The sequence below is a fragment of the Aedes aegypti genome, chromosome 2 (assembly GCF_002204515.2).
Source record: "Aedes aegypti strain LVP_AGWG chromosome 2, AaegL5.0 Primary Assembly, whole genome shotgun sequence".
NCBI lineage: Eukaryota > Metazoa > Arthropoda > Insecta > Diptera > Culicidae > Aedes > Aedes aegypti.
The window spans coordinates 176,068,159-176,094,812 of NC_035108.1; the positions used below are offsets into that span (position 1 = coordinate 176,068,159).

A 26,654-nucleotide genomic window follows, 5' to 3' on the forward strand; every position below is an offset into this window, starting at 1 on the left:
TGATAAATCATATGAACCGTTGGAGGTGTGCCAAAGTATTGGGAAAGTGATGTGTTTCACAGACGGATATTATTATGGTGCACCTTCCACTTTGGCACCGTCAAACACTGTGATCTTGGCCAGGGACCAATATGAACTTAGTTAGTCTTGGACACGGTTATATAAAAAATTTAGATTTTCGCTCCAGTCCACTTTTTGGAATGCATTTGGGTCCCATAACAACTGTGCAAAATTTCAGCTTGATCGGTGAAACTACACGGGAAAAAAATCAGGTGTAAAAATTACTATTTTAGCTAACTACACCCATTCTTGAAACTACCATGGAATTTCAGACCAATTTACTATGTTTACGCTACATCCCACAACATTACCAATACATTTGACAGAAATAATTTACAACAATCTGATTTCGACAACAGACATAGTAAAATCAAACGCATTTCTGATCTGCTGAAAATTGCCGGTGCGAGCGCTTAAGTTAACCCCCTAAAATGGTAGTTTTTACCGCACAATTTTTTTGCGTGTATGGGGTCTATTTGGAATTCGAGCGAATTCACGTGACTCGTCTGTAGTCATTGTCGATCAAAATAAGCATGCATATTTCACCCGTCGACTCCCATAGTAATCCAGTCACATAGAGTGACAACTATCGATAAACTCGAGTGACAGAGCCCAGTCGAGCGAAATTTTTGGTCGACAGTGACTTCAGTCGAGTCGTTTTTGATCGACTCGACTTATAAAATAAGGCCCTATATTTACGCACCAGCCGTTCAAAGCTTGTATGGGATTTACTATGGGGAAACTTACTTTTGCAAAGAAAAATAACAAGAGGTCGCGTTGTGGCGATTTTCCTTCGCAAAAGTAAGTCTTCCCATAGTAAATCCCATACAAACTTTGAACCGCTGGCGCGTAAATATAGTTTCATCAATCGAGCTGAAATTTTGCAAAGTGGTTATGAGTCCTAAATGCATTCCAAAAAGTGGACTGGAGCAAGAATCTAAAGTTTGTAATACTAGAATGAAAGCTTTGTAGAGGATTCAAAATATTTTTTTTATCATGTAATTTCCAAGGTTTTTTCTGTATATTTTTCCTTATTCGTCAATTTTTGTTGCTTGTCCTAATTGTAAATGTTTAAACATGTTCAATATCACTGCTGTAAGATAATACACTTCTCAGTAACAGCCCTTTCCATCAAATTGTATAAGTTAAGGATAATATGAAAAAAATAATAATAAAGAAATTAAAATGATCCTTTTGCAATTGCTGCAATCTTTTATTGCCACGATAATCGCGTTATATATCAAGGTTAAGTTAGGTTGTTCCTGTGGCCAAAGTTTTTCCGTTGTGTCGCTAGGTCTGGTCGAGTGAATAGGGTACTGTGCCTTTATGCCCATGTAGGTAGGCAAATTTCAAAGCCCCATGGCAAAAAAAAACAAAACGACCGAAAATACATAAGTTCGCCTAACTGAAAGATAGATTTCGAAAACCTTAACGGGATGTCATCTTATGCATTAGTATAACTCTATACGTGCCTTTCATCAGTTTATTTTCATGTTTTCTCCGTGTTTTATAATAGTTTTTAGCTGTTATTTGTATCATTCTACCTGAACTGCGGCTGGCAATTGTTTTATTTTAGATGTTGTAAATGTGGAACGCGTTACTCTTCTCTCGCAGTTATACTCTGCGTTTCTGGTGGTTATCAATCAAATATTTCACTTTCAATTGTTATCTTTTTTTGGTCGGCTTAATAATACTTCCAATTTCCTTCACCAGATTCTTGTGTCTTAGCCTTCTGCTTACGCTCAACCAAAACGGTGAGCGCTTCGGAGCGAACCGAAAGTGAATCAATCTTTTCCACCAACTGTTGATACGGAGAGAGAGGTTGCGTTCCCATTACGACATGTCCCAGCTTGGAATCGATCTTGGCATCCAGCCGAGCATTACGGATTAAGTTGACGATCCAGCATTCAGCTTCGTCCGGTTCCATGTTCAGCTTATCGGCCAACATACCAATCGTGATACACTGATGGATACGGCAGAATGTCTCGAAGATCATCAGACGAGCATTTTCGATGAATTCTTGCAGGCAACCGATGATGAAGAAATCGTTGACAATCACCGTTTGACACTCATGCAGCTTCATTCGGGCGCCCTCGAAATCAAAGTTCACGTATAAGTGTTCCAAAAACTCGGTGATCGGGTCACGATAGGTGTATGATTCCTGTTGGATGATTTTAATCAAATCCTTCAGGGCGTTTCGTCTGCCACGGTTGATGATGACAGCAGTGGCCAAATAGCGCAGAATGTGCGGACACATTGTCTGAATCGCATTCAGATACAGGGGTTTGTACAGGAACATCTCGATAATCAAATCACGTCCCTTAGCATGGTTGAAGAACACCAGGACACTCCAGTGAATCAGCCAAGTGCGCTGCTGTAGCACTTCAATGGGCGAGAAGTTGTGATTATCGATGAAATCACGCAAACGGGTCAAATCTTCCAGAGCAGTCGGCCAGTTCAATACGAGGATTTCCGCGGCCAGCTTTCCCCACAGAACGGTCAAATAGTTCTTATCGGCCGGCTCCATAACCAGCAAACATATGTATAAGTAGGAAATGGAATCCCGATAGTTTCCGCACTCATACAAATACTTGGCCAGTTTCTGAGCGCTCTTGATAATGTCATGTTTGAACTGAAAACAAAATATATTCGAATCAATTTGTATTAAGGACCAAAACCAAATTCAAACTACAACTTGCACATTACAAGTGGCCCATTATTATGTAAAAAATAAAACCGTAGAAACATTGAGTAACATCCCTCTACTTTTTTCATTTAGTAAAAAATTGAGTGAAATCGGTCAGCACTAAGGAGGAGGGGCCAAATGAGCTTAAAGCTTGTGTGAGGAAAATCAACCAAATAAATGGGAAAACGGTTTCAAATAAATTTAGGTCATTATTTTGCCGTGAATCGCAAGTCAGTCCCGTCCGCCTTTTTTCCAAAATTGAGCTAAGTTCAGTTTTCTACATATCTTCCAATGATCTTTAAGCTGCAATAATGGGGAAACATAATTTGTTCGGAAAAATAGAAAAAAATAGCAAGTTCAACTGTTCCCTATTAAACAAGGAACCGCAAGTCAGTCACACCACAGAATGAACCGTGTTTTGGTACTGATAAGATTTTTCTCGGTTGTATATCGGGAAGAAAAGCAAATTGTGAAAATTTAACAAAAAATCAAACATGCTCGATTTTTTGATTTTTGAAGAAAGAAAGAAAGCTATTACAGTTGACTCTCCACAACTCGATATCGAAGGAACCATCGAGATAGGGAGGGATCGAGATATGGACCAATTTTTTAATGAATACAAGATTAAACATCTCTCCGTTAAGCGAAGTTTGCACTTCAACAGAAAAAAAATCGCCTATCTCGATGCGTGGAAAATTTCTTGCAAGAAATGGTCAAGAAAAGCATTTTTCTTTGATCGTAGCAGGTCCGTCCCACTCGGGCTCAAATTGGGTACCACTTCTAGTACTGCATTTGGTCCCTCGGTAGTGCAAAAGGTACCCAAGTTTGACAGATCGCAGTACACTTTTCACGGCATTCTAGATTACCCTATGAGCCATAAAATTTTGGGCATCTGCAAGGGACAAGAAGGTCTTTAATGTGTCTTTGATCGTAGTACGCAGATCAAAAATAATGTCATTTTAAATGGTGCTCAGTGTAGAAAATTTCTTGACCATTTCTTCCGCAGAAATTTTTACTTTTCTTGGGCGGAACAGCATACTTAGCTTTAACAGGAAAATTCAAAACAAAAAGACGTCATTTCGTCTTCGCAAATTGTTTTGAATCCCTAAAATCTTGTCTAGTAAGCTTTGATAATGGGCATATCGACATACAGATAGAAAATCGGGAATGAAAATCACATCGAGATAGGGAGATATCGAGATAAGGAGGACATCGAGATATGGAGATGAATGCACAATGAAGGGACCGAAAAAATCACCGACATTGGGAGAGATATCGAGATGTAGAACATCGAGATGTGGCACGGTAAATGGCTGTGCATGGCGTACCATTAGTACCTCGCGTACCTGCAGGAATAAAATAGACCCCTTCGTGTGGTCCTTAGCCTCTTGCCCAGCAACTCCTATCCTTATCTCCTTGCGGTACTGGCCAGGTTACGAGTAACCTTAGGGAAGATCGGGTAACCAACCCTGGTCGTATGCTGACAGGGAAGGGGGGGGGGGGTTGCTCTTGCTTTTGCTTTTGCAAACCTGTAGCGTCTGTACCAGTCTTGGGAACTGTGACCACAATTCACCACAGTTCATCGATTCTGCCATTCCACCAAAACACAAAGCAGCAGCAACATCAATACCATCAGGCGTTGCGCTGCCAACGGTTCACACACTGCTTGACTGTTTTTGTCTCTCCACTATGACCATTTTCGGGCAGCCATTCCAAGCTGAATGATTGAAAAAAGTGTTAAATCATTCAATCGCTAATATTTTGCTTGTGTTTTCAACTAATTGAAATCTATTAGCTCTAACAGAAAGACCACAATCATTCCGTTACGATACATATAAACAAGTTCAATTTCATACTGCCTTTATCGAGCAAAAATGCAAAACCCCGAAAACCGCAAAAATCGTGTCACCACTGTGCTCGAGTCATTTCGCATTCGGGGTTGAAAAACGTTAGGAAGAAGAAGATTACATTTTTGAAGAGCCGTGACATTTTTTTGTTTTGAACCGTCATGGTTTGCTTTGGATTTTGATGGTCGTGTAGAAAGATGTAAATGTAGAGGCGGTAAATGTTTGCTCCAGTACTTTTCTCATCCCTGGTCTGTACACCATGTCAGGAGCGGCTCACAACAGCGTCTGTTCCCCATGTCAGGGGCGGCTGACATGGCGAGTGCCAGAGAAGGGCTCTAAGCTAAACTGCGCACTATGATCCTCCCAACATTTAGGGGGAATGGTGCTCCGGAAATCTAGGGGGTTGGTGTCAGACCCTGGAAGCCAACCGTAAAAACACATCAGCACAGGATACTGAAGATCCGCGGTTTCGGCATCGTAGCTCTGCAGAAGGTGTGCTGAACAGGTTCGATGGTGCGAACGTTTAGAGGTAATCATACCATCTACCAGAGCTGGGTGATACGCAGAAGCGCGTGATCGGGTGGTGGCCGATCAATGAGAGAATGTGCAAGTTGAGGCTCATAGACTCTGACCACTATCTGGTGATGGTTAAACTACGCCCAAAACTCTCCGTCGTTAACAACGTATGGACGGCCGCCCCGGTATGACCTAGAGCGTCTCAAGCAACCTAATATCGCAGCTGCATACGCGCAGCACCTCGAGCAAGACCTCAAGACTGTATTACCGGAAGAGGGTAAGCTGGATAGAAGCCCCGCTTGAGGACTGCTGGAGAACAGTGAAAGCAGCTATCAACAATGCAGCTGAGAGCAACGTCGGGTACGTGGAACGGAGTCGACGGGTGGATTGGTTCGACGAGGAATGTAGGCAGATTCTGGAGGAGAAGAATACAGCGCAGGCGATCATGCTGCAGCATGGGACCCGACAGAACGTGGAACGTTATAAACGGAAAAGGCAACAGCAGACCCGCTTCTTTCGGGAGAAAAAAACGCCGCCTGAGACGGAGTGCAGGGAGATGGAACAGCTGTGCCGGTCTCAAGAAACACGTAAATTCTATCAGAAACTCTATACATCCCGCAGTGGCTTCCACCGCGAGCCGAGATGTGCAGGGATAAGGATTGGAGCATTTTGACGGACGAGCGTGAGGTGATCGAAAGGTGGAAGCAGCACTTCGACAAACACCTGAATATCGCTGAGAGCACAGGCAATGAAGGACGGGACAACGGAAGAAATGCATTCGTCAGGGAGGTTAAGGATGCCATTCACCAGCTCAAGAACAATAAAGCTGCTGGTAAGGATGGTATCGGGGCTGTACTCGTAAATATGGGCCCGGAGAGGCTGGCCATTTGTCTGCACCGGCTGATAGGCACAATCTGGGGAACAGAACAGCTACCAGAGGAGTGGAAGGAAGGGGTAATATGCCCCATCTACAAGAAAGGCGACAAGTTAGATTGTGAGAACTTTCAATCGATTGCCATTCAAAATCCGGCCTACAATGTTTTATCTCAGATCATCTTGTGTCGTCTGTCACCTGTAGTAAACGAGTTCGTGGGAAGTTATCAAGCCGGCTTCATTTACGGCCGATCGACAACGGACCAGAACTTTCAGGGTGGCCACCAAATATCCATTTTGAAATTCCCGCTTTTTTCCCGGTTTTCCCGGTATAAATTTCTAAATTTTCCCGGTTTTTAATTGAGGGGTCCAAACGCAAAAGGGTGTCTTTGGTCGGTTTTTTAATTGAATATACAAAAAAATATACTGATTTTTTTCATCCAATAGGGAACAAACTATATTATTCGTAGAAGATTGGCTTGTTTTTAGGCTCCCGTACAATTAGTCTTCTTCTTCTTCTTGGCATTTACGGCCTCACTAGGACAGAGCCGGCTTCTCAGCGTAGTGCTCTTATGAACACTTCCACACCCCATTAAACATTTGACAGTTCAACAACCGACTAAATTGGTTGAAAAATAGGCCGATTGTTGCACCGACGCTTACGGTAGTTTAACACAGCGATCAACTGACTAATCGCTAGATTAAATCGGGTGACCGAGGAAATCTGATGTTGGAACTTGCTTGGATTTTACTCAAAATACCGATTTATCCACGTATTTAGCAGGATTGCGTCGGCCCACTCAATTAAATCGGGTGATATTCGGTTGATCCCTGTGTTTATCTTCCATAAGCGTCGGTGCAACAATCGACCGATTTTTCAACCAATTTAGTCGGCTGTTGAACTGTCAAATGTTTAATGCGGCAGTTAACTTAACTAAGAGCTTTCTTTGCCAAAGTTGCCATTTTCGCATTCGTTTATCGTTTGGCAGGTACGATGATACACTATGCCCAGGGAAGCCAAGGAAAATTTCTTTACGAAAATATCCTGGACCGACCGGGATTCGAACCCAGACACCTTCAGCATGGCTTTGCTTTGTAGCCGCGGACTCTAACCACTCGGCTAAGGAAGGCCTCCTTGTACAATTAGTATTAGTAAATTTTTAAGTCGACTTTCTCAAAACTGAGTTCTGTCACCCATTTTGCTTCTACTCCTTCCAATTCTGCCAATAGGACGTTTTCTACTCTTGGTACTTTTGATTCATTTTGACATGGGTTTATTTTAAAAGTTACCAAGTCCATATTTATCAAATGTCAGCTGTCGCGGCAAACGTTGTATTGATCAGTAAGCCGTAGAGGCTTTGACAAAAATCCCGAAGTTTATGTCCAATTTGCATTTCCCGTTTTTTTCAACTTTCTCGGAGGATTTTTAAAAATATTATTCCACTAACACACGTTAGAGCCCTTGATAAAAAAAGTGAAAGCATTGTTCACATCGATCGTCACGTTCTCAAGCAACTCGTGACATACAAACACCATTCCATTTTAGTTTATATAGATATGACCCTTTTGGACATCTTATTACCACACTATTTGAAAGTATTTCAATTCTTAATCTTTCGATTTTTTGTCTTCCTAAAAATGAAGAGTTCACTTAAGTAAATAAGATTAAGGTAAGGATGAAAAAAGCTTTAAAGCTTTAAAGCTGCACATGTTGAAATATGTGTCTCCTTACTTATTTAATTCTTAGCCGATTAGATAACGATTGATACATTAGAATCTCTTATAAATAAAGCATTGTTGTCAACAATATTCAGATTTTTTTATGTATTTTTCAGAAACTAAAGAAAATTATGAATCCAATATGTTTGAGTGCTTAAAACTTTTGCAAGAAATTTCAAAACTCTGATTCAAAACTTCGAGTTAGATAAGATAGAGAAAAAATCAAGGCCTGACAGTAAGAGAAAAAAATCATAAAATATTCCGAAACATTACCAATTAATTTGAAACATTTCTAAGAAGTTAAGTGTAACAAAGTAAATTATTTCGACAAGTAGTTGAATCATTAATGTTTAAATGTAATTTGTCCAAGGTCACGTATGCTTAATGAAAATATCATCAACCTTTCTACAACTTATTTTTGGTGGTTTGTAGATTTAGGGCTTGTTTAAAATTATTTTCCCGGTGACCGTCTCAAATTCCCGGTTTTTCCCGTTTTTTTCCCGATGGATTCAAATTCCCGTCTTTTTCCCGCTTTTCCCGTTTTTCCCGGTTCGGTGGCCACCCTGAACTTTACTTTACGGCAAATCCTCCAAAAATGTCGTGGATACCAGGTCCCAACTCATCACCTTTTCATCGATTTCAAGGCGGCATACGATAGTATCGGAAAATCATGGACGAGAACAGTTTTTCTGGGGAGCTCACGAGACTGATAAGAGCGACAATGAAAAGTGTGCAAAATTGTATGAAGTTTTCAGGCGAACCAGTTCGTTTGGATCTCGCCGGGGACTATGACAAGGTGGTGCACTTTCGTGCCAGACTTGCAAGCACTTGGAGTCTTCGAACGTCGGGTGTTTAGGACGATCTATGGCGGTGTGCAGGAAAACGGTGTGCGGCGGCGAAGGATAAGCCCCGAGCTCGCCCAACTCTACGGCGAACCCAGTATCCAGAAGGTAGCCAAAGCTGGAAGGATACAATGGGCAGGACATGTTTCGAGAATGCCGGACAGCAACCCTGCAAAGATGTTGTTCGCTTCGGATCCGGTTGGTACAAGAAGGCGTTGAGCGCAGCGAGCTAGATGAGCGGATTAAGTCATCGATTTGGCGAGCGTGGGGCAGAACCGAGGATGGAGAGATGCGGCCACGAACCAAGTATTGTGGCGTGAAATTGTTGATTCAGTGTTATCTGTTTAAACGTTACCTAAATAAATGAATGCTTTGAAGCTTCTCCAAATAATACACAAAAAAGACAGAAAAAAAACTGGAAAGTCTGGGTCATACCTAGAGGAACTGAAATTCATTACTGAAAATAAATCATTGACTACAGCGCCACTTATTGTCTAAGAGGGAGGGGCAAGTTTCTGGGAAACTGTAACAAAAACTCTGGTGAAATATCTGACGACCTGCCATTGAAAATATTCTTTCTAGGAAACTTGCATTAAAATAGTGACCAAGTGGGTAAAAAGAGACCTGCTACCAGCATTTGGCATAACCAGAATTATATCCCTCTTTTCAAAATATGCCTGTCCTTAATGAAAAAATTTACCGTCATGCAAAATTTCCTTTATAGAAATTGGCCTTATGGCAAATGACCCAGACCCGGTCAACAATGTAGTTGAAACAAGTTTTCCGATTTGGTCGATTTCTTCCTTTATAAACTTCAAACTTGGTTAGCCTCCCCTTAGAGTTGACGAATTTCGTCCGAACGTTCACGGTACCTTCTGGGAGTACTGAACAAATTTGAGGAGTGTAACTTATGATTTTGCCGTTTCATCATTATGGGCCACCCTATGGTACACATTTGAACCTAGTCTGAAAGCTGATTCGAAAACAAACTTACATCGAACTCCTGCTGCAATGCATGCACAATCGATTTCGAATCCTTCATCGAGTCCGGATTCTTGAGCTCCTCCATACACTTCATCAGCGGAGCCACTTCCGTCTGCAGTTCCTTCAACTTGACCAACACATTGGCTCTCCGCTTGGACAATTCCTCCGGCAGCTCATCGCCCATGTTTAGACGCTCACGGATATCCATGGTGTAATCAACCATGTTCGTCTTGCTAACCGTTTGCAAGATGAACTTCAGCAGCGATGTTTGGTCATAGATCTACAACAGAAAAAAGAGGCATCCATCAAAATCCGGCATTCCGCCGATTTTGGCTTGACAACTCAGCGCAAGCCCACTACAACAATGAAGAACAAGAAGAAGATTAGCTTACGTCCTTCTGCAGCAGAAATTCGAGCAGCGGAAAAGTCAGATGCCGGTCGAGGTACTGGCAATTTTTTGCCGTCAAATCAAACTTGGCCATCCTGGAAATCGTTTCACTTCACTCTGGGCTGGAACTAGCGAACAAAAACGGTGAAAAGAATCACTTTTATCAGAACGACATGTGGGACAGTCTTTTGCTCTGTCCGGTCGACGTTTGGGAAGAACGAGGAAAATGGATGACGTTTGGCTGGCGGCTGCTTTCTTTTGACATTTCGTGAGAGTGAAACGACGCTCCAAGCGGTGGATGAGAAAACTAAAATTTTGATATATAGGGGAAGGATTCCGGCGACTCTATTTTACACGGAAAATGGATTCGCGATCACGAAGGCAATTACCACAGTTGACCCTATGCGTGAAGCTCCGATTCATTTATTCACGGAGAAAAACGAATATACTAGTTAGTGTACGTTATATTATTTTCTCAATATTATCCGTTTTTAATCTTTGAGAAGCTTATTATTTTATACCTTGCCAAGCTTATCCGTGATTTATTTTTCGTCGTGCTTATATAGTGAAATACGCTAATCTTGGGACTTTTCAAAATATAATTTCATTTTGTTCGGTTCGGTATCGAAATCACATTGTGTTATGAAGCTTTTTTTTCTAATAATACGCGCTATAGCAATATATTTTGCAATCCAATTTTTATTTAAATACAGTTTTCTGTGTCTTGAAGTGATGCCTAAAAAGAATAACTAATATATGGAGAAGAAAATGCCCGAAGCCATAAAAATAGTTTTCAGCAGTTGTGGCGTGCTCAGCCCTCATCAGAGGACGCCATCATCAAGGGACATTTGTCTCAGGGAGCTTACTGCAGGAGGAGATTAGAAGTTACGAATTTGGTGAAATTGGATTCAATAATTACGATAAGGTTAGTTCATTTCATCATAAGCATTTCGGTATTTCATCATCATTCAAACTTTTCCAGATTATTTTGTGGGAGAGTATCAATCCGGTCATCGTGAGCGATTCGTAAACAACTGCTTCAAGTATGTAGGAAGATTATTGTGATCAACGCTGGACAGATTGGAAGAAACCTTAACCATGAGTAGCAGACACATACACCACATATTAATGAAATGGAAATAAATGCGTTGCTTTAAAAAATCAACTTTCTTATATTTTCATTGCGTTTGTTTACAGAAATTAAAGAAAAATGGCTTATTTTATTCATTGTAAATGATTTTAAAACTTTAAGCATTATATGCATAATTCTCGAAAAATCATTTACTGATATAAAATTCGTTTATACTAAGCAATGCTTAAATCATTAAAATGCATTTGAATGAGTGAATAGACCGAATATGGTTTTAGAATGGTATTTAAGCAATCTAGTATACATATTTTTAAGCGTGTTGAGCTTCTCGAGATTTTTTAGCATTTCGATCACTTCAATACAGAGTCAGAATTAGGGCGAATGTGAACACTAATACATTGTCAGTAAAATCGGTTTGAAGTTCAGCGGATATAATTTCAATTCTACATTACGTTTCCGATCGATTTAATCGCATGATGCATTTTTGTATGATCCATTACAATATTACTTTTGTAACAAACCATTTGATTTATTTTCATATTATGAACAACATGTTAAAATAAATAAAAAAGCATCATGCGCCATCCATCAAAATTGAGGGTTGTTGCGCCCCTCGGTTTTTCGTCTCCTTCAGTTTGACAGCAGCGATTGCGCCTTTCTACTTCATCCTTCTGGTTTGACTATCATCAGCTTCGCCGTTTTGCTACGCTCTTTCACACGAACCTTCTTCACTATCGACCTTCTGCACACTCAGTTTTAAATGCGCCCTGCTGCCACACTCAATCGCAAATGCGCCCAGTTACCGCAGGGGGGGAAGGTGGGCGAAATTGACATCAGAGTTCGTATCGAAAGAGAATATCAAATGCGCCTTTATGTTTTTCTCACTTATTTCGTGAAAAACGTTATTTTTAAGAAACAGTTGTGCAGTATATGATTGTAGTTTATCAAATAAACTGTTAGGTGAATAAAACTCAATTTGTTTACATTTGTCAGTTAGGCCGTTGTTCTGGTACTGTATTGACTTCCTCATTACTTTGAATGTTACGCGCCATGGTCTGGTACTAGTTGGGCACTTTGCGAATCTTTTCTCAAAACCGCAGGCCACCAAATAAGTTGCGCGCCGATCGATTATGCGCCGAGTTGTGGGTCGGTCAAAACGATTTCAATTGCTTGTAACTTGAACACAAGAAGGTACAAACTATTTTATTCCATATGTTTTGGGGTTTGTTCACAAATTTCATAACGCTAAAAATTGCCATTTTCGACACCCACCCACCCCCTTGTATTGATAAAACAATTATTATCGCTTTCCAGTTTAGGACTCGAGCCCTAAAAGTGATTCACTTCCTCGGTGAAATATTTTGACATTTCTTTATTTACTTTTTGGCTGGCGCACAACTCGGTGCGCAAACTTGTCCCGGTCAACCAATTCTTCAATTTTCTTCACATTTCTTTATGTCGAGCTTTAAAGACGCTCATATAACAAATCGATAGCGATCGTCATCGATTCATAAAGAAATTTAACGCTCATTAAGTAGCATCGTGAAATGTTGATACGGATTTTTATCAAAATTTCGAGACCAAAATCTCCTACTTTATCGACTTGCAAAAAAAATTGATCGTGAACCAAAACATTTGTGGGGTTCTACACGCACTTTGTCGATTTGTTTATGTTTATGATGAACTTTTTTGTCACTTTTTAAAATTGAGATTTGAACTTCAATGATACGGGAAATCGGAGGATACTTACCAACTAAGGGCAACTTCACCGGTGGTCCAAATCACTGTTTGGTTCCAAATTTTTGGACCAAGTTGAAATTTGGAGCTTGCACCGGTGTTGCAAAAAAAGTTCCAATTTTATTTTATACCAGTTTTCTGGTCTATTTTTTTGGAACAGGCTAATTGCCTGGTCCATTTTTGGTCGGATTTGGAACAAGATTTGAGTTGTTCCAAATCTGATTTGACACAGGTTTGTTTACCAGTTCGGATTTTTCTCGCTGAAACTGCCATCGTCTTCTCATCCTACTCATTTGAGGTAAGTAAAAACAAAAACAATATTGCATCGGTGCTGTTTTTTAAACGATAAATATTTATTCCGCTTCCAGCGATTCCTCTAGGCAATTCATTCGGACTCACAAGGATACCTCCAGGAATCATCAGGGTTTTTCTCCGGGGAATCATTTAGGAGTTCGTACAAGGATTCCACCAAGAATGTCAACAACGAAGTCTGTCTACAGATATCTCCAAGTGCTCTTCCAGGAATTCTACTGAAGTTCCTCCGATGTGTCCCACAGAATTTCCACCAGGAATTTCTCTGTGGATTTCTTTCAGGCATGCATCCAGGGATTTGCTGCAGGAATTACTCTGGGGATTTGCTCAAGGATCGGGTACGTATTTCCTTTAGCAACTTTTCTATGTAGTTATCGTTCAGAAATGTCTCCGGGGATTTACTCCAGGAATTCCTTTTAGGATTTTCTACAGAAAATTCTCTGGGGAACCAGGACTTTTTCCGGAAGTTTCGCCCTCTGGGGATTTCGTCTAGAAATTCATTGAGAAATAGCTCCGAGGATTTTTTCCAGATATTCCTTCGGATACTTTTTCAGAGAATTTATACGAAGATTTCTTCCAGGAATATCTGGGGATTTGCACCAGGAACTCCTCAGGAGATATCCCTCGAGAACTCAGGATTTCTCCAGAAATTCTTTCCTCCAGCCATTTTTCTTTGAATTTAAACCAAGAAATTATCCGGGGGTTTATCCAGAAATTGTTCCGGCAATACCCCCAGGAACTCCTCCGGGAATTCTCTCAACGAATTTCTCAAGGAATTTTCAATAGCTATTACTTTAGATAATTTGTCTAGAAATTCTTCCGGGATTTCCGCCAGGAATTGCTCCGGAGATTTCCTCCCAAAACTCCTCCTGGGATTTCCTCCAAAAATTCCTCAGGCAATTTCATCCAGGAAATCCTCTGGCGATTTGCTCTAGAAAATCCTCCGGAGATTTTTTCAAAGAATTCGTCCGAGGATTTCCCCCTGGGACTTCTCCGGGATTTTCTCCAGGAATTTTAAAGGAGATTTCTAGTAGCAATTTGGGAATTTCATCCAGGAATTCCTCTGTGTATTTTATCCAGAAATTCTTCCGGAGATTCACTCTAGAAGCACCTCCAAAGATTTTTCCAGGGATTTCATTAAGAAATTCCAACTGGGATTTTCTCCTTCGGGGATTTTTCAGAGAATTTTTCTCCAGAAATCCCTTCGGGTATTTTTCAGAGAATTTATCCGGAGATATTCTTTAAGAATTTCTCTGGGGATTTGCACCAGGAATTTCTCTGGGGATTTGCACCAGGAATTTCTCCAGAACTTACTCTGGAGATTTTTTCCAAGGATTTCTTGCAGGAACTCCTCTAGAGGCTTTTTTTATTCTGGCGCTTTGGTCCAGGAATAATTTCGGAGATTTTTTCAAAGTTTTCCTCCGAGGAATTTCTTCAGGAATTGCTAAGGGGATTTTCAATAGCAATTCCTCCAAGGATATTAAGAAATTCCTCCGAGCTTCTCCCTGGTATTATATATTACTAGGCAATTCCATCGAGGATTTTCTCTAAAAAATCCTAATTCTCTGGAGAGTTGAACCAGGAATTTCTTGGATTTCTTGCAGGAACTTCTGTAGAGGCCGTTTATAATCTCGCAATTTGCTCCAGGAATTATTCCGGAGATTTTTTCAAAGATTTCCTCCGAGGAATTTCTTCAGGGATTGCTCAGGGGATTTTCAATAGCAATTCCTCCAAGGATATTAAGAAATTGCTCCGAGGATTTTACACAGAAATTCTTTCGTATTTTCTTTTCAGAGATTTTATCCGGAGATTTCCTCCAGAATTCCTCTGGAGAGTTGAACCAGGAATTTCTCCGGAAATATACTCCAAGAATTTCTTCAGGATTTCCTCCGGGAGGTTTCTCCAGAAATTCTTTTACCGGGGATTTTCCCTGGTAATCCCTCAGGAAATTTCGTCCAAGAATTCCTCTTGGAATTTCGTCCAGATATTTTCCCGGGGATTTTCTACAGGAAATCCTCCGGAGATTTCTTTAAGAATTCCCCCCAAGGATTTTCTCTAGGAATTACTTCGTATTTTTTTCAGAGATTTTATCCGGAGATTTCCTACGGAATTTCTCTGAACAGTTGAACCAGGAATTTCTCCGGAAATTTACTCCAGGAATTTCTTCAGGATTTTTCTCCAGAAATTCCTCTGGGGATTTCCTTCGGAAATATCAGGGACTAGGATTTCTTGCAGGAACTTCTGTAGAGGTCGGAGATTTTTTTCAAGATTTCCTCCGAGGAATTTATTCAGGAATTCCTCAGGGGTTTTTCAATAGCAATTCCTCTAGGGATAATAAGGAATTCTTCCGAAGAATTTCATCTAGAAATTCTTTCATGTTTTTTTTTTCAAAGATTTTATCCGGAGATTTCCTCCAGAATTTCCCTGAAGAGTGGAACCAGGAATTTCTCCGGAAATTAACTCCAGGAATTTCTTCAGGATTTTCTCCGGAGGTTTCTTCCAGAAATTCCACCAGAAATTCCTCCGGGGATTTCCTTTCGAAATTTCAAAAACTTTACCGGGGATTTTCTCTTGTGATCCCTCAAGAAGTTTCGTCCAGAAATTCTTCCAGGGATTTCCTACAGGAATTCCTCCGGAGATTTCACTAAGAAATTCCTCCGAGGATTTTCTCTAGAAATTCCTTCGTATTTTTTTTTCATAGATTTTATCCGGAGATTTCCTCCAGAATTTCCCTGGAGGGTTGAACTAGGAATTTCTCCGAAAATTTACTCCAGGAATTTCTTCAGAATTTCCTCCAGGGATTTTCTCCAGAATTTTCTCTGGGGATTTCCTTCGGAAATTTCAGGAACTTTACCGAGGACTTTCCCTGGTAATCCCTCAGGAGATTTCGTCCAATAATTCCTCTGGGAATTTCGTCTAGAAATTCTTCCGGGGATTTTCTACAGGAATTCCTCCTGGCGATTTGCTCCAAGAATAATTCCGGAGATTTTTTCAAAGATTTCCTCCGAGGAATTTCTTCAGGAATTGCTAAGGGGATTTTCAATAGCAATTCCTCCAAGGATATTAAGAAATTGTTCCGAGGATTTTCCACAGAAATTCCTTCGTATTTTTTTTTCAGAGATGTTATCCGGAGATTTTTTCCAGAATTTGCCTGGAAAATTGAACCAGGAATTTCTCCAGAAATTTACTCTCGGAATTTCTTCAGGATTTCCTCCGGGAGTTTTCTCCAGAATTTCTTCCGGGGATTTCCTTCAGAAATTTCAGAAACTTTACCGAGGATTTTCCCTGGCAGTCCCTCAGGGAATTTCGTCCGAGAATTCCTCTGGGATTTTTTTCTAGAAATTCTTCCGGGGATTTTCTACAGGAATTCCTCCGGAGATTTCATTAATAAAATCCTCCAAAGGATTTTCTCTAGAAATTCCACCAAAAATTTTCTCGAGAAATTTCTTCGTATTTTTTTCAAAGATTTTATCCGGAGATTTCCTTCAGAATTACTCTGGAGGGTTGAACCAGGAATTTCTCCGGAAATCAACTCCAGGAATTTCTTCAGGATTTCCTCCGGGGGTTTCCTCCAGAAATTCCTCCGGGGATTTCTTTCCGAAATTTCAAAAACTTTACCGGGGATTTTCTCTTGTAATCCCTCAGGGGATTTCTCCTAGAAATTCTTCCGGGGATGTTCTACAGGAATTCCTCCGGAGATTTTGTTAAGAAATTCCTCCGAGGATTTTCTCTAGGAATTCCTTCGTATTTTTTTTTCAGAGATTTTATCCGGAGATTTCCTCTAGAATTTCTCTGAAGAGTTGAAGAGTTTCTCCGGAAATATCAGGAACTTTACCGAAGCTTTTCCCTGGTATTATATATTATTAGGCAATTCCATCGAGGATTTTCTCTAAAAAATCCTAATTCTCTGGAGAGTTGAACCAGGAATTTCTTGGATTTCTTGCAGGAACTTCTGTAGAGGCCGTTTATAATCTCGCAATTTGCTCCAGGAATTATTCCGGAGATTTTGTTCAAGATTTCCTCCGAGGAATTTATTCAGGAATTCCTCAGGGTATTTCCAATAGCAATTCCTCCAGGGATAATGAGAAATTCTTCCCAAGAATTTTGTCTAGAAATTCTTTCGTGATTTTTTCAAATATTTTATCCGGAGATTTCCTCCAGAATTTCCCTGGAGGATTGAACCAGGAATTTCTCCGGAAATATACTCCAGGAATTTCTTCAGGATTTTCTCCGAAGGTTTCTTCCAGAAATTCCACCAGGAATTCCTCCGGGGATTTCCTTCCGAAATTTCAAAAACTTTACCGGGGATATTCTCTTGTAATTCCTCAGGGGATTTCTTCCAGAAATTCTTCCAGGGATTTCCTACAGCAATTCCTCCGGAAATTTCGTTAAGAAATACTTCCGAAGATTTTCTCCAAGAATTCCTTCGGTGATTTTCCAGAGAATTTATCTGGAGTTTTTCTCCAGGAATTTCTCCAGAACTTACTCTGGAGATTTTTTCCAAGGATTTCTTGCAGGAACTCCTCTAGAGGCTTTTTTTATTCTGGCGCTTTGGTCCAGGAATAATTTCGGAGATTTTTTCAAAGTTTTCCTCCGAGGAATTTCTTCAGGAATTGCTAAGGGGATTTTCAATAGCAATTCCTCCGAGGATTTTCCACAGAAGTTCCTTCGTATTTTCTTTTCAAAGATATTATCCGGAAATTTTTTTCCAGAATTTCCCTGGAAAATTGAACCAGGTATTTCTCCAGAAATTTACTCCAGGAATTTCTTCAGGATTTCCTCCGGGAGTTTTCACCAGAATTTTCTCTGGGGATTTCCTTCAGAAATTTCAAGAACTTTTCCGGGGATTTTCCCTGGTAGTCCCTCAGGGGATTTCGTCCAGAAATTCTTCCAGGGATTTCCTACAGGAATTCCTCCGGAAATTTCGTTAAGAAATACTTCCGAATATTTTCTCCAAGAATTCCTTCGGTGATTTTCTAGAGAATTTATCTGGAGTTTTTCTCCAAGAATTTCTCCAGAACTTTCTCTGGAGATTTTTTCTAAGGATTTCTTGCAGGAACTCCTCTAGAGGCTTTTTTTTTATTCTGGCGCTTTGGTCCAGGAATAATTCCGGAGAATTTTTCAAAGATTTCCTCCGAGGAATTTCTTTAGGAATTGCTAAGGGGATTTTCAATAGCAATTCCTCCAAGGATATTAAGAAATTCCTCCGAGGATTTTCCACAGAAATTCCTTCGTATTTTTTTTTTTCAGAGATTTTATCCGGAGATTTTTTTTTTCCAGAATTTACCTGGAAAATTGAACCAGGTATTTCTTCAGAAATTAACTCAAGGAATTTCTTCAGCATTTCCTCCGGCAGTTTTCACCAGAATTTCCTCTGGGGATTTCCTTCGGAAATTTCAGGAACTTTACCGAGGATTTTCCCTGGTAATCCTCCAAGAATTCTTCTGAAAATTTCGTCTAGAAATTCTTCCGGGGATTTTCTACAGGAATTCCTCCGGAGATTTCACTAAGATATTCCTCCGAAAATTTTCTCTAGAAATTCCTTCGTATTTTTTTAATAGATTTTATCCGGAGATTCCCTCCAGAATTTCCCTGGAGAGTTGAACCAGGAATTACTCCGGAAATTTACTCCAGGAATTTCTTCAGGATTTTCTCCGTGGGTTTTCTCCAGAATTTCCTCTGGGGATTTCCTTCGGAAATATGAGGAACTTTACCAGGGATTTTCTCTGGTAATCCCTTAGAGGATTTCGTCCAGAAATTCTACCGGGAATTTCCTACAGGAATTCCTCCGGAGATTTCATTAAGAAATTCCTTCGTATTTTTTTTTCAAGGATTTTATCCGGAGGTTTCCTCCAGAATTTCATTAAGAAAATAATAATAATAAAAATGCGTTTCATGATTGTTAAGTCCGCACGGGACGTCATCATAATCAACCTATCCATTTCAAGAAGCAAATCCCAAGAACCACTCCATATATCGATGCGAAAATGTATCACTATGATTCTATATATGTAGTGCACAACCCGATAAATTTTAAGCTTCATCGGTTCACTAAAACTCGAGATTTGCTTCCACAAAGTTTTGATGATTATGGTTAGAGTGAGACGAAAGATAGGGAAAATAACACGGTCTCCCGTGTCCCCTTAATCATTTATATATTTGATAATTACCACGCGAGAAAAATATCTGATTTCTGATCAATAATATTTTTTATTTTCCAGAAATCCAGAGTCAGCATCTTCGAAGCAGATAACAACTCTTCCCAATCGCCGGTACGCCGAATTTTTACATGAACCGGACTCCGAGACGAGAAATTATGGACATGCTTATTCGACGGAGGACATGCCGGGGTTTGTTGTTGCAAAAATGGAACGGACTGCTAGAACAAAGCGATGGGAAATTAAAAAAAATATTTTGTGAAATTTCAAGTGTATATGTGTATGGAATCAATAAAAATAAAGTTTTGCACATCGATTGCTCAACGTAAAGAGCTGCTAATTTGAATTTAGCATTTATAATTTCATTAATCATCATTCTAAAGCAGCTCAAAAATAATCAAACTATGCATTTTCGAATGGATTACAAATCTACGTTTAAGATTAGAAATGACTAAACAATAGTCATTGGTAAACTAAACTGCATAAAATTCACTCTGTCTTCTTGTATTTTAGATATTTTATGCATGAACCCAGACAAACCGGGATTATGCATGAAAAATAGTCATTAATGACTTTATTTATTTCTGAGTGTGGGTGCCCTTGCAATGTTACGACTCATAAAAAAATTGTAGAATATTCATACAAAAAGCGTTACGAAAGGGTGGGTGGGTTTCAAAAATGACCATTTTCGGCGTTATAAAATATGTGAATAAACCCATAGAGTATCATCGTATTTTCCATACGATATACGAATGCAAAAATAGCAACTTTGGCAAAGAAAGCTTTCAGTTAATAACTGTGAAAGTGCTCATAAGAACACTAAGCTGAGAAGCAGGTTCTGACCCAGTGAGGACGTAATACCAAGAAGAAGAAGAAGATCCAGGATCTCTTCTGGGGATTTCATGAAGAAATTCTTCTAGACATTTTCTCCAAAAATTCCTTCGAGAATTTTTCCAGAGTATCTATTTGGAGATTTCCTCCAGGATTTTCAAGGATTGCTCCGGGGGTATCCCCCAAGAACTCCTCCAGTGATTTTCTCCAGGAATTCCACAGGAGATTTCCTCCAAAACATACTGTTGGTATTTCCTGCGGGATTTTCTCCATAGTTCATACAGGACTTTTTTCGGAGATTCTATAAAAAATATTGCTAGAGGAATTAGCAATTGCTTCAGTATCCTTGTAGGAATTCCTTTGGAGATTCTTCAAAAATTTCTCCAGAGATCCTCATGGAATTTCTCCGTAGTTCATCTACCAATTCCTTCAAATTTCCTCTGACAATTATTTTGTAACGCGACCGGTACTTTTTTCAAATTTCCTCTGTAGTTCCTCCTGTTTTTTTTTTCGGATTTTCTCCAGGAATTCTTCAGAATTTCTCTAATAATTCTTTTGGAATCCTCCGGAGTTCAATTAGGAATTTTCCAGGAGTTACTTCTGAAAATTAAATACATTTCCTCCGGGTAATCCTCTAGACGTCCTCCAGCGATTCCTGCAGAGTTCTTCGTGAAATTCCTTCGGAGTTCCTCCTGGAAATTTTTAAGTTCTTCCAGAAATTCCTCTGGATTTCATAAAGCAATTCCTTGGAACTTCCTCCGGATTACGACCGAAAATTCTTTCAAAAACTCCTCTGGAGTTCTTGCAGAACCTTTTCTTCTTTTTCCAGCGATTCGTCTGGATTTCAATTGGCAATACCTGGTAATACCTGGAAAGTTCCTCTGGAGCTTCACCGGTAATTTCTTCGTATTTTGTATTTAGTTTCTGCAAGATTTGTTTTTGGTGTTCCTCTAGAAACGTAGGGTTCCTACAGAAATGCACCCGGAGTTTCTACAGGAACGCATCCGGAGTTCCTCTTGGAATAGCTTAGGGTTCATTCACAAATTTCATAACGCTCTAAGGGGTGGGTATGTGTCCTTGTGGTGTTATAGCTCATACAAAATTTGTAGAATATTCATACAAAAAGCGTTATCAGGGTGGGTGTCAAAAATTACCATTTGTGGCGTTATGAAATTTATGAATAAACCCTTAGGAGTTTCTATAGAATTTTGTCCTGAATTCCTCCGGAAATTTCTTCAGAGTTCCTTCAATCTTCCCCTGGAATTTCATAGCAGGTCTTCTGAAAAAGTCTCCGGAGCTGCATCTAGAATTCCTTCGGAGTTCTGCCGTAAAATCCTTCGGAATTCTTCCGGGAATTCTTTTGAGATTCATCCGGGTACGCTTTCGGGAGATTTTTTCCATGAAATTTTCCGGTTTTTTCAAAACCGGGGATTTCCCAAAGGATTCCCCCGATGATTTTTTCTAAGGATTTCTCCAGGGATTTTCCCCCAAAAACATTCAAGGATTCTCTCCAAGAATTTTTCTGGGGATCTCGTCCAGAAAATCTTTCGGGGATTTCATAAGAGAATTTTCGCTAGACATTCCTTCGGGATATTTTCAGAGAATTCATCCTAATTTTCCTTTAGGGATTTCGCTGGGGATTTACACTAGGAATTTCTCCGGAGATTTCCTCCAAGAGTTCCTACGGAGATTTCAATGATTCCTCAGGGGAATTCCAATTGCGATTCCTCCGGAAATTTTCGCCAGGAATTCCTCAGGGGATCAACCGCTATTTTTTCGAGCATTTTTTTTAGGAATTCCTCGGAAAATTTCGTTAAAAAATTCCTTCGGTATTTCCTCCGGGGATTTCCTCTTCTCCAGGATTTCCTACGGGAATTTCAAGGATTTCTCCGAAGATATCCCCCAAGAACTCCTTCGGACATTTTCTTCAGGAATTCCTCAGGGGAATTGCATATGAAATACCTCCTGGGATTTCGTTCAGGGCTCCGCCTGAAATGCCTTTAGAGCTCCGCCGTGAATGCTTCGAAGTTCTTCCGTGACTTTCTTTGGAGTTCATCCAGGCACTCCTTTAAAATTCCTGTGGGAATTCCATAGGAGCTCCACCGGAAATTTCTCAGAGTTTAATTCCAAAATTCAACCAAAGTTTTTCTCGGTTTTTTTTCCGGAGTTCCTCCAGGAATTCCACCGTACTTCCTTCAACAATTTACCCGTTAGTTGTTCCAAGAATCCCGCTGGAAGTACCACCAGGAATTCTACCCGAGTTCCTCCAAGAATCCCACCAAACGTTCCTCCAGGAATGCTCTTAGGAATTTTGAACGATCCCCCCGGGAGTTATTCAGGAATTCCCCCTCCATTAATTCCTCTAGGAGATCCTCCAAGAATTTCTGAGGATTCCGTTCCCAGAAGATCCTCAAAAATTTTTATCGGGAATTACAACAAGCATTCCTAAGTTCGTCTCCTAGGTCGTAATTCTTCCGGAAATTACGAGACAAGTTCCACCGCTACGCAGATATAAATACGCAAAACGCCAAGAATTCCTTAGTCCGCCAGGAACTCCAAAATAAATGAACTCTGCCAGGAATCGCATTCCTCCGGTGGTTTTTACGTGAATTTCTACAATTTTGATTTGTTTTGTTTATCACGTTCGAAATGGACCAGGAAAATAAAACAACCGGTGCATGCGCGTGAAGTTTGGTCTATTTTTACTGGTCTAATAAATTTTGACAGGTCCATTTTTGGAATAAATTTGGAACAAAAAATGGACCACCGGTGAAGTTGCCCTAAGCCAAACTTTATTTTATAACTAAGGGTGGCAGAAAGTATTCATAAACTATTGATTCATTTGCAGTTCAATACAGGGGAAGAGTTGGCCTCAAGAATAGCCAGAACTCTAGCTACAGGCATGCTTACTGCCGAAAAATATTTGTAATAATACCTACTGGTTTAATAGCATCCTTCTGGTAATACGAAAGGCGATAATCCGTAATGCTTTGGATCTGAAAAGAATGATTTGAAAGAGTCGAGGAGAATCATCATTGGTCTCAAATAGTTTGATCTTAGCAAAATCAAAACATCGAAACCTGTCATACGATGTACCAGAGTATCTTTACGCTGATTTACGAAATGATATTGAAAAGAGTGATAAAGGTGCACTGGTGCATGCCTCGATACCAAGCTTAATTTTTCGTTGTCAATTTATGACGTTACTTTGGCATCATTCGTGACACATTTTCCGATGAATATTCATAAAGGTAACTGAAGTTCTACCGATAAAAGATGATTGAACGAAATTTAGTACCGTTTCGTTGAAGATTTATATCGTATGCTTGATAAAGGAAGTTACTTATGAAGTGTTATGGATCGATGAAGATACATAAATAAACGTAACAAAATTATCAATAAAGTAAAAACGACAGAAATCTATATTATTGGATAAAGATATTTAAAGTAGCGCATAGGATGGTTGACCGGGGTTGGACAGTCTGCGGATTTAAATAAAGATTCGCAATAAGGCTGAGCCACAATGGACCGATGCACGAGTTCACTAATTTGACGTTTGAGCGGTGCCGAATTCACTGGTTTCCATGGTCACATAAATAACACGACACCGCTAAAACGTCATATAGTGAACCCGTGCATAGGTCCATGCTGGGAGGGAGAAACCGATACGAAATTTATGTATACGTCAAGGTGAGCCGAGATTTTGCTGTCACGAACTGTCACTGTGAGCCCAGATCTTGAACAATGGACAAACATGATAAAAGCGCGTAATCGATCAAAACATATTTTTGCATTTTATCAAATGTGACAAAAAATCGTTTGAAAAGCTATTCATGCTTATTCAAAAGTAATGTCACGATAGCACCTTTTATTCTGATTGAATATACAGTATTCAAATACGCATCATTTTACTTTTTCCAATAAAAACGGAAATGAAATGCATAGAAAACTTCGGCCCTTTTTCCATGTTTGTCCAGAACTTTCGAAGGTACACAACAAAAGAAAACTAGCGATTTTCATTACGTCTGCCTTGATTATCGTAGGCAACCTGGAGTTTTCTTGCAGTTTGAAATAACTTTGTGACATATTTCATGTGTAGTATCTGTGCCTCCCTCCCAGGGTCCATGGTGTAAGCGGCAACGCCGCGCTGCAGGTTTTGACAGAAAATGTATGGGTTGACTGTCAAATCTTGCCGCGCCGCGTTGCCGCTCATATAATTGTAGCTCAGCCTTTACATGGCAAAGCAAAGGAAGTCAGGGCCCATTCATAAATTTCATAACGCTAAAGGGGTGGGGACACCCACCGTGATGTTACGACTCATACAAAATTTTTACAATATTCATACAAAAAGTGTTACGAGGGAGTGGGTGGGTGTCGAAAATGTCCATTTTAATCTCAGCCTATCTTGATGCATGGAAAATTTCTGCAAGGATTCGATCAAGAATGCGCTGTTTTCTGATCGCGTACTGCGTAGTTGAAAAGAAATGTCAGTTCAAATGGGAGCCGCTGTAGAAAATTTCTGCAAAGAATCGGCGAGAAATTTCTTTAGCGATTGCTTTTCAGTAGCAAATCAGGCTTAAAGCCTGATTCGCTGCTGACAAGTAATTTCTCGGCCTATCTTGATGCATGGAAAATTTCTGCAAGGAATCGATCAAGAAAGCTCTTTTTTTCTGATCGCATTACGCAGCTGAAAAGAAATGTCAGTTCTTACGGGAGTTGCTGTAGAAAATTTGTGCAAGGAATCGGCGGGAAATTTCTTTAGCGATTCCTGTTCAGCAGCAAATCAGGCTTAAAGGCCGGTTTGCTACTGAGAAGAAAAAGAATCGCCTATCTCGATGTGTGGAAAATTTCTCCCAAGAAATGGTCAAGAAAATCACTTTTTTCTGATCGCAGTACGCAATTGAGAAGAAATGTCACTTCAAAGGGGGCTCTCTGTAGGAAATTTCTTGACCCTTTCAGTCAAGGAATTTCTTTACTTTTCTTGAGCGAAACAGCATACTTAGCTTAAAGCCTTATTTGCTGCTGAACAGGAATCGCTAAAGAAAATTCTCGCAGATTCCTTGCAGAAATTTTCTACAGCGACTCCCATTTGAACTGACATTTCTTTTCAACTGCGTACTGCTATCAGAAAAAAAGCGCATTCTTGATCGATTCTTTGGAGAAATTTCCCATGCATCAAGATAGGCCGAGAAATTACTTGTCAGCAGCGAATCAGGTTTAAGTCAGAAATTTCCATATACTGTGCACCCCCCGCTAATTTGAACGGTACCTCATGCAAACCATCGGGGTTCATTTTTAATTTGAGAGCCGATCTAGTCACCCTACGAACAACATAAAATCGTACGTGTGGTTACCCCTTTGGCGGCATCCACAAATTACGTAACGCTCTAGGGGGAGGGGGGGAGTAGGCTCAAGCGTTACGGCTCATACAAAAAGTCGAAATTTTTCATACAAAAAGCGTTACGGAGGGGGGGGGGTCAAAAAAATTCAATTTTAGCGTTACGTAATAAATGGATGCCGCCTTTGGCAGTTTTGTTTTGATTTTGTGTTCCGTTCCACAGCATTCCATTTCACTTTACTCCGTTCTATGAGCGAATTGACGTTTGAACCATTTTTAATCTGAACGATGTGCAAATTAGCGGGGTACAAATAAAAAAGTTCAGATTAAATGTGGTAAAACCAACGGGAGCACCCGGTATTTGGTGCTTATAATGCGCAATGATGATGGCTATCACGCCTACCAATTTTTTTTCCATTACAGGATATTTGAAGTTAGATGCCTTTCCCCATACAAAATAAAATGAGAAAACTCCTGCTGATCAACTGTGGGCAAGAGCAAAGCAGGTAATCTATTTTCAGTAAAATGAGAAACAATGTTAAAGGTAGAAGCACAGATAACAGATGTTTATGCTAGAACAAACATCTTCTGAAAGCTTGTGTAAAAATTCAAACCGAAATACGTTGAAAACACTAGCGCCACCACACAACGTATTGCGGCATTCAGTGGTGAATATAAGTATCTTGAAATGTTCCATATTCACCACTGACTTTGCCATGGGAACTTAGCGATAAAAGCACCACCACGATGTTGCTTCTTGTGTTGCCACACTGTAAGACCAAAGTACCCTTTAAAGCGTAAAAAAGTACCCTCTTTGAGAGAAACTAGTTTAACTCATAAAAAGAGTAAAGGGCCTTTACTCTTTAAAGAGTACACGGCTTGTACGTCAAATCAACGGGTATTTTTTACTCTTTTTCCAGATTGCATAATTTTGTCAAATGGGTGAAAAATACCCTTTTTGTGCTCTTTTCTGACGAGAATAAAAATGAATTTAGTTATAATTTTCTATAAATATTTGTAATAAATAATTTATCAGAAAACAGCTTATTTTAATAATGGTTTTATTTTATATGATTTCTCTTACATAAGTTTTACATAACCTTAATCATTTTTTCATACACACGCATTACATAACTTTGAGCTTATACCGCGACCGTGGTATGGAACAATTATTATAATTTCAATGAAATCAAGAATTAATGCAGCGTAGCAGGTGGCGGTTGTCTGAAGACCGTAAAAGACTTAAACAAAGTGTCCAGAACGTTGATGGAAT

At 39.9% G+C, this 26,654-nt stretch overlaps 1 protein-coding gene and 2 long non-coding RNA genes across 3 annotated transcripts; 2 read left to right on the top strand and 1 right to left on the bottom strand.

Annotated features, from left to right (window-relative positions):
* Positions 1–1,529: 1,529 nt before the first annotated feature.
* LOC5574338 (eukaryotic translation initiation factor 3 subunit E) lies at positions 1,530–10,151 on the bottom strand. The gene is made up of 3 exons (XM_001661321.2): positions 9,920–10,151; positions 9,538–9,807; positions 1,530–2,692 (listed from the first exon to the last, which is right to left on the bottom strand). The coding sequence occupies exons 1-3, from the start codon at positions 10,007–10,009 to the stop codon at positions 1,745–1,747; spliced, it is 1,308 nt and encodes a 435-aa protein (XP_001661371.1). The 5' UTR covers positions 10,010–10,151; the 3' UTR covers positions 1,530–1,744.
* A 200-nt stretch (positions 10,152–10,351) lies between these two features.
* LOC110676222 lies at positions 10,352–11,076 on the top strand. The gene is made up of 2 exons (XR_002500184.1): positions 10,352–10,840; positions 10,898–11,076. It is a non-coding gene; the product is annotated as an uncharacterized LOC110676222 (long non-coding RNA).
* Positions 11,077–13,332: 2,256 nt separating this feature from the next.
* Positions 13,333–19,542, top strand: LOC110675434. Its single transcript, XR_002499488.1, has 2 exons — positions 13,333–13,392; positions 19,276–19,542. It is a non-coding gene; the product is annotated as an uncharacterized LOC110675434 (long non-coding RNA).
* Positions 19,543–26,654: the final 7,112 nt, after the last annotated feature.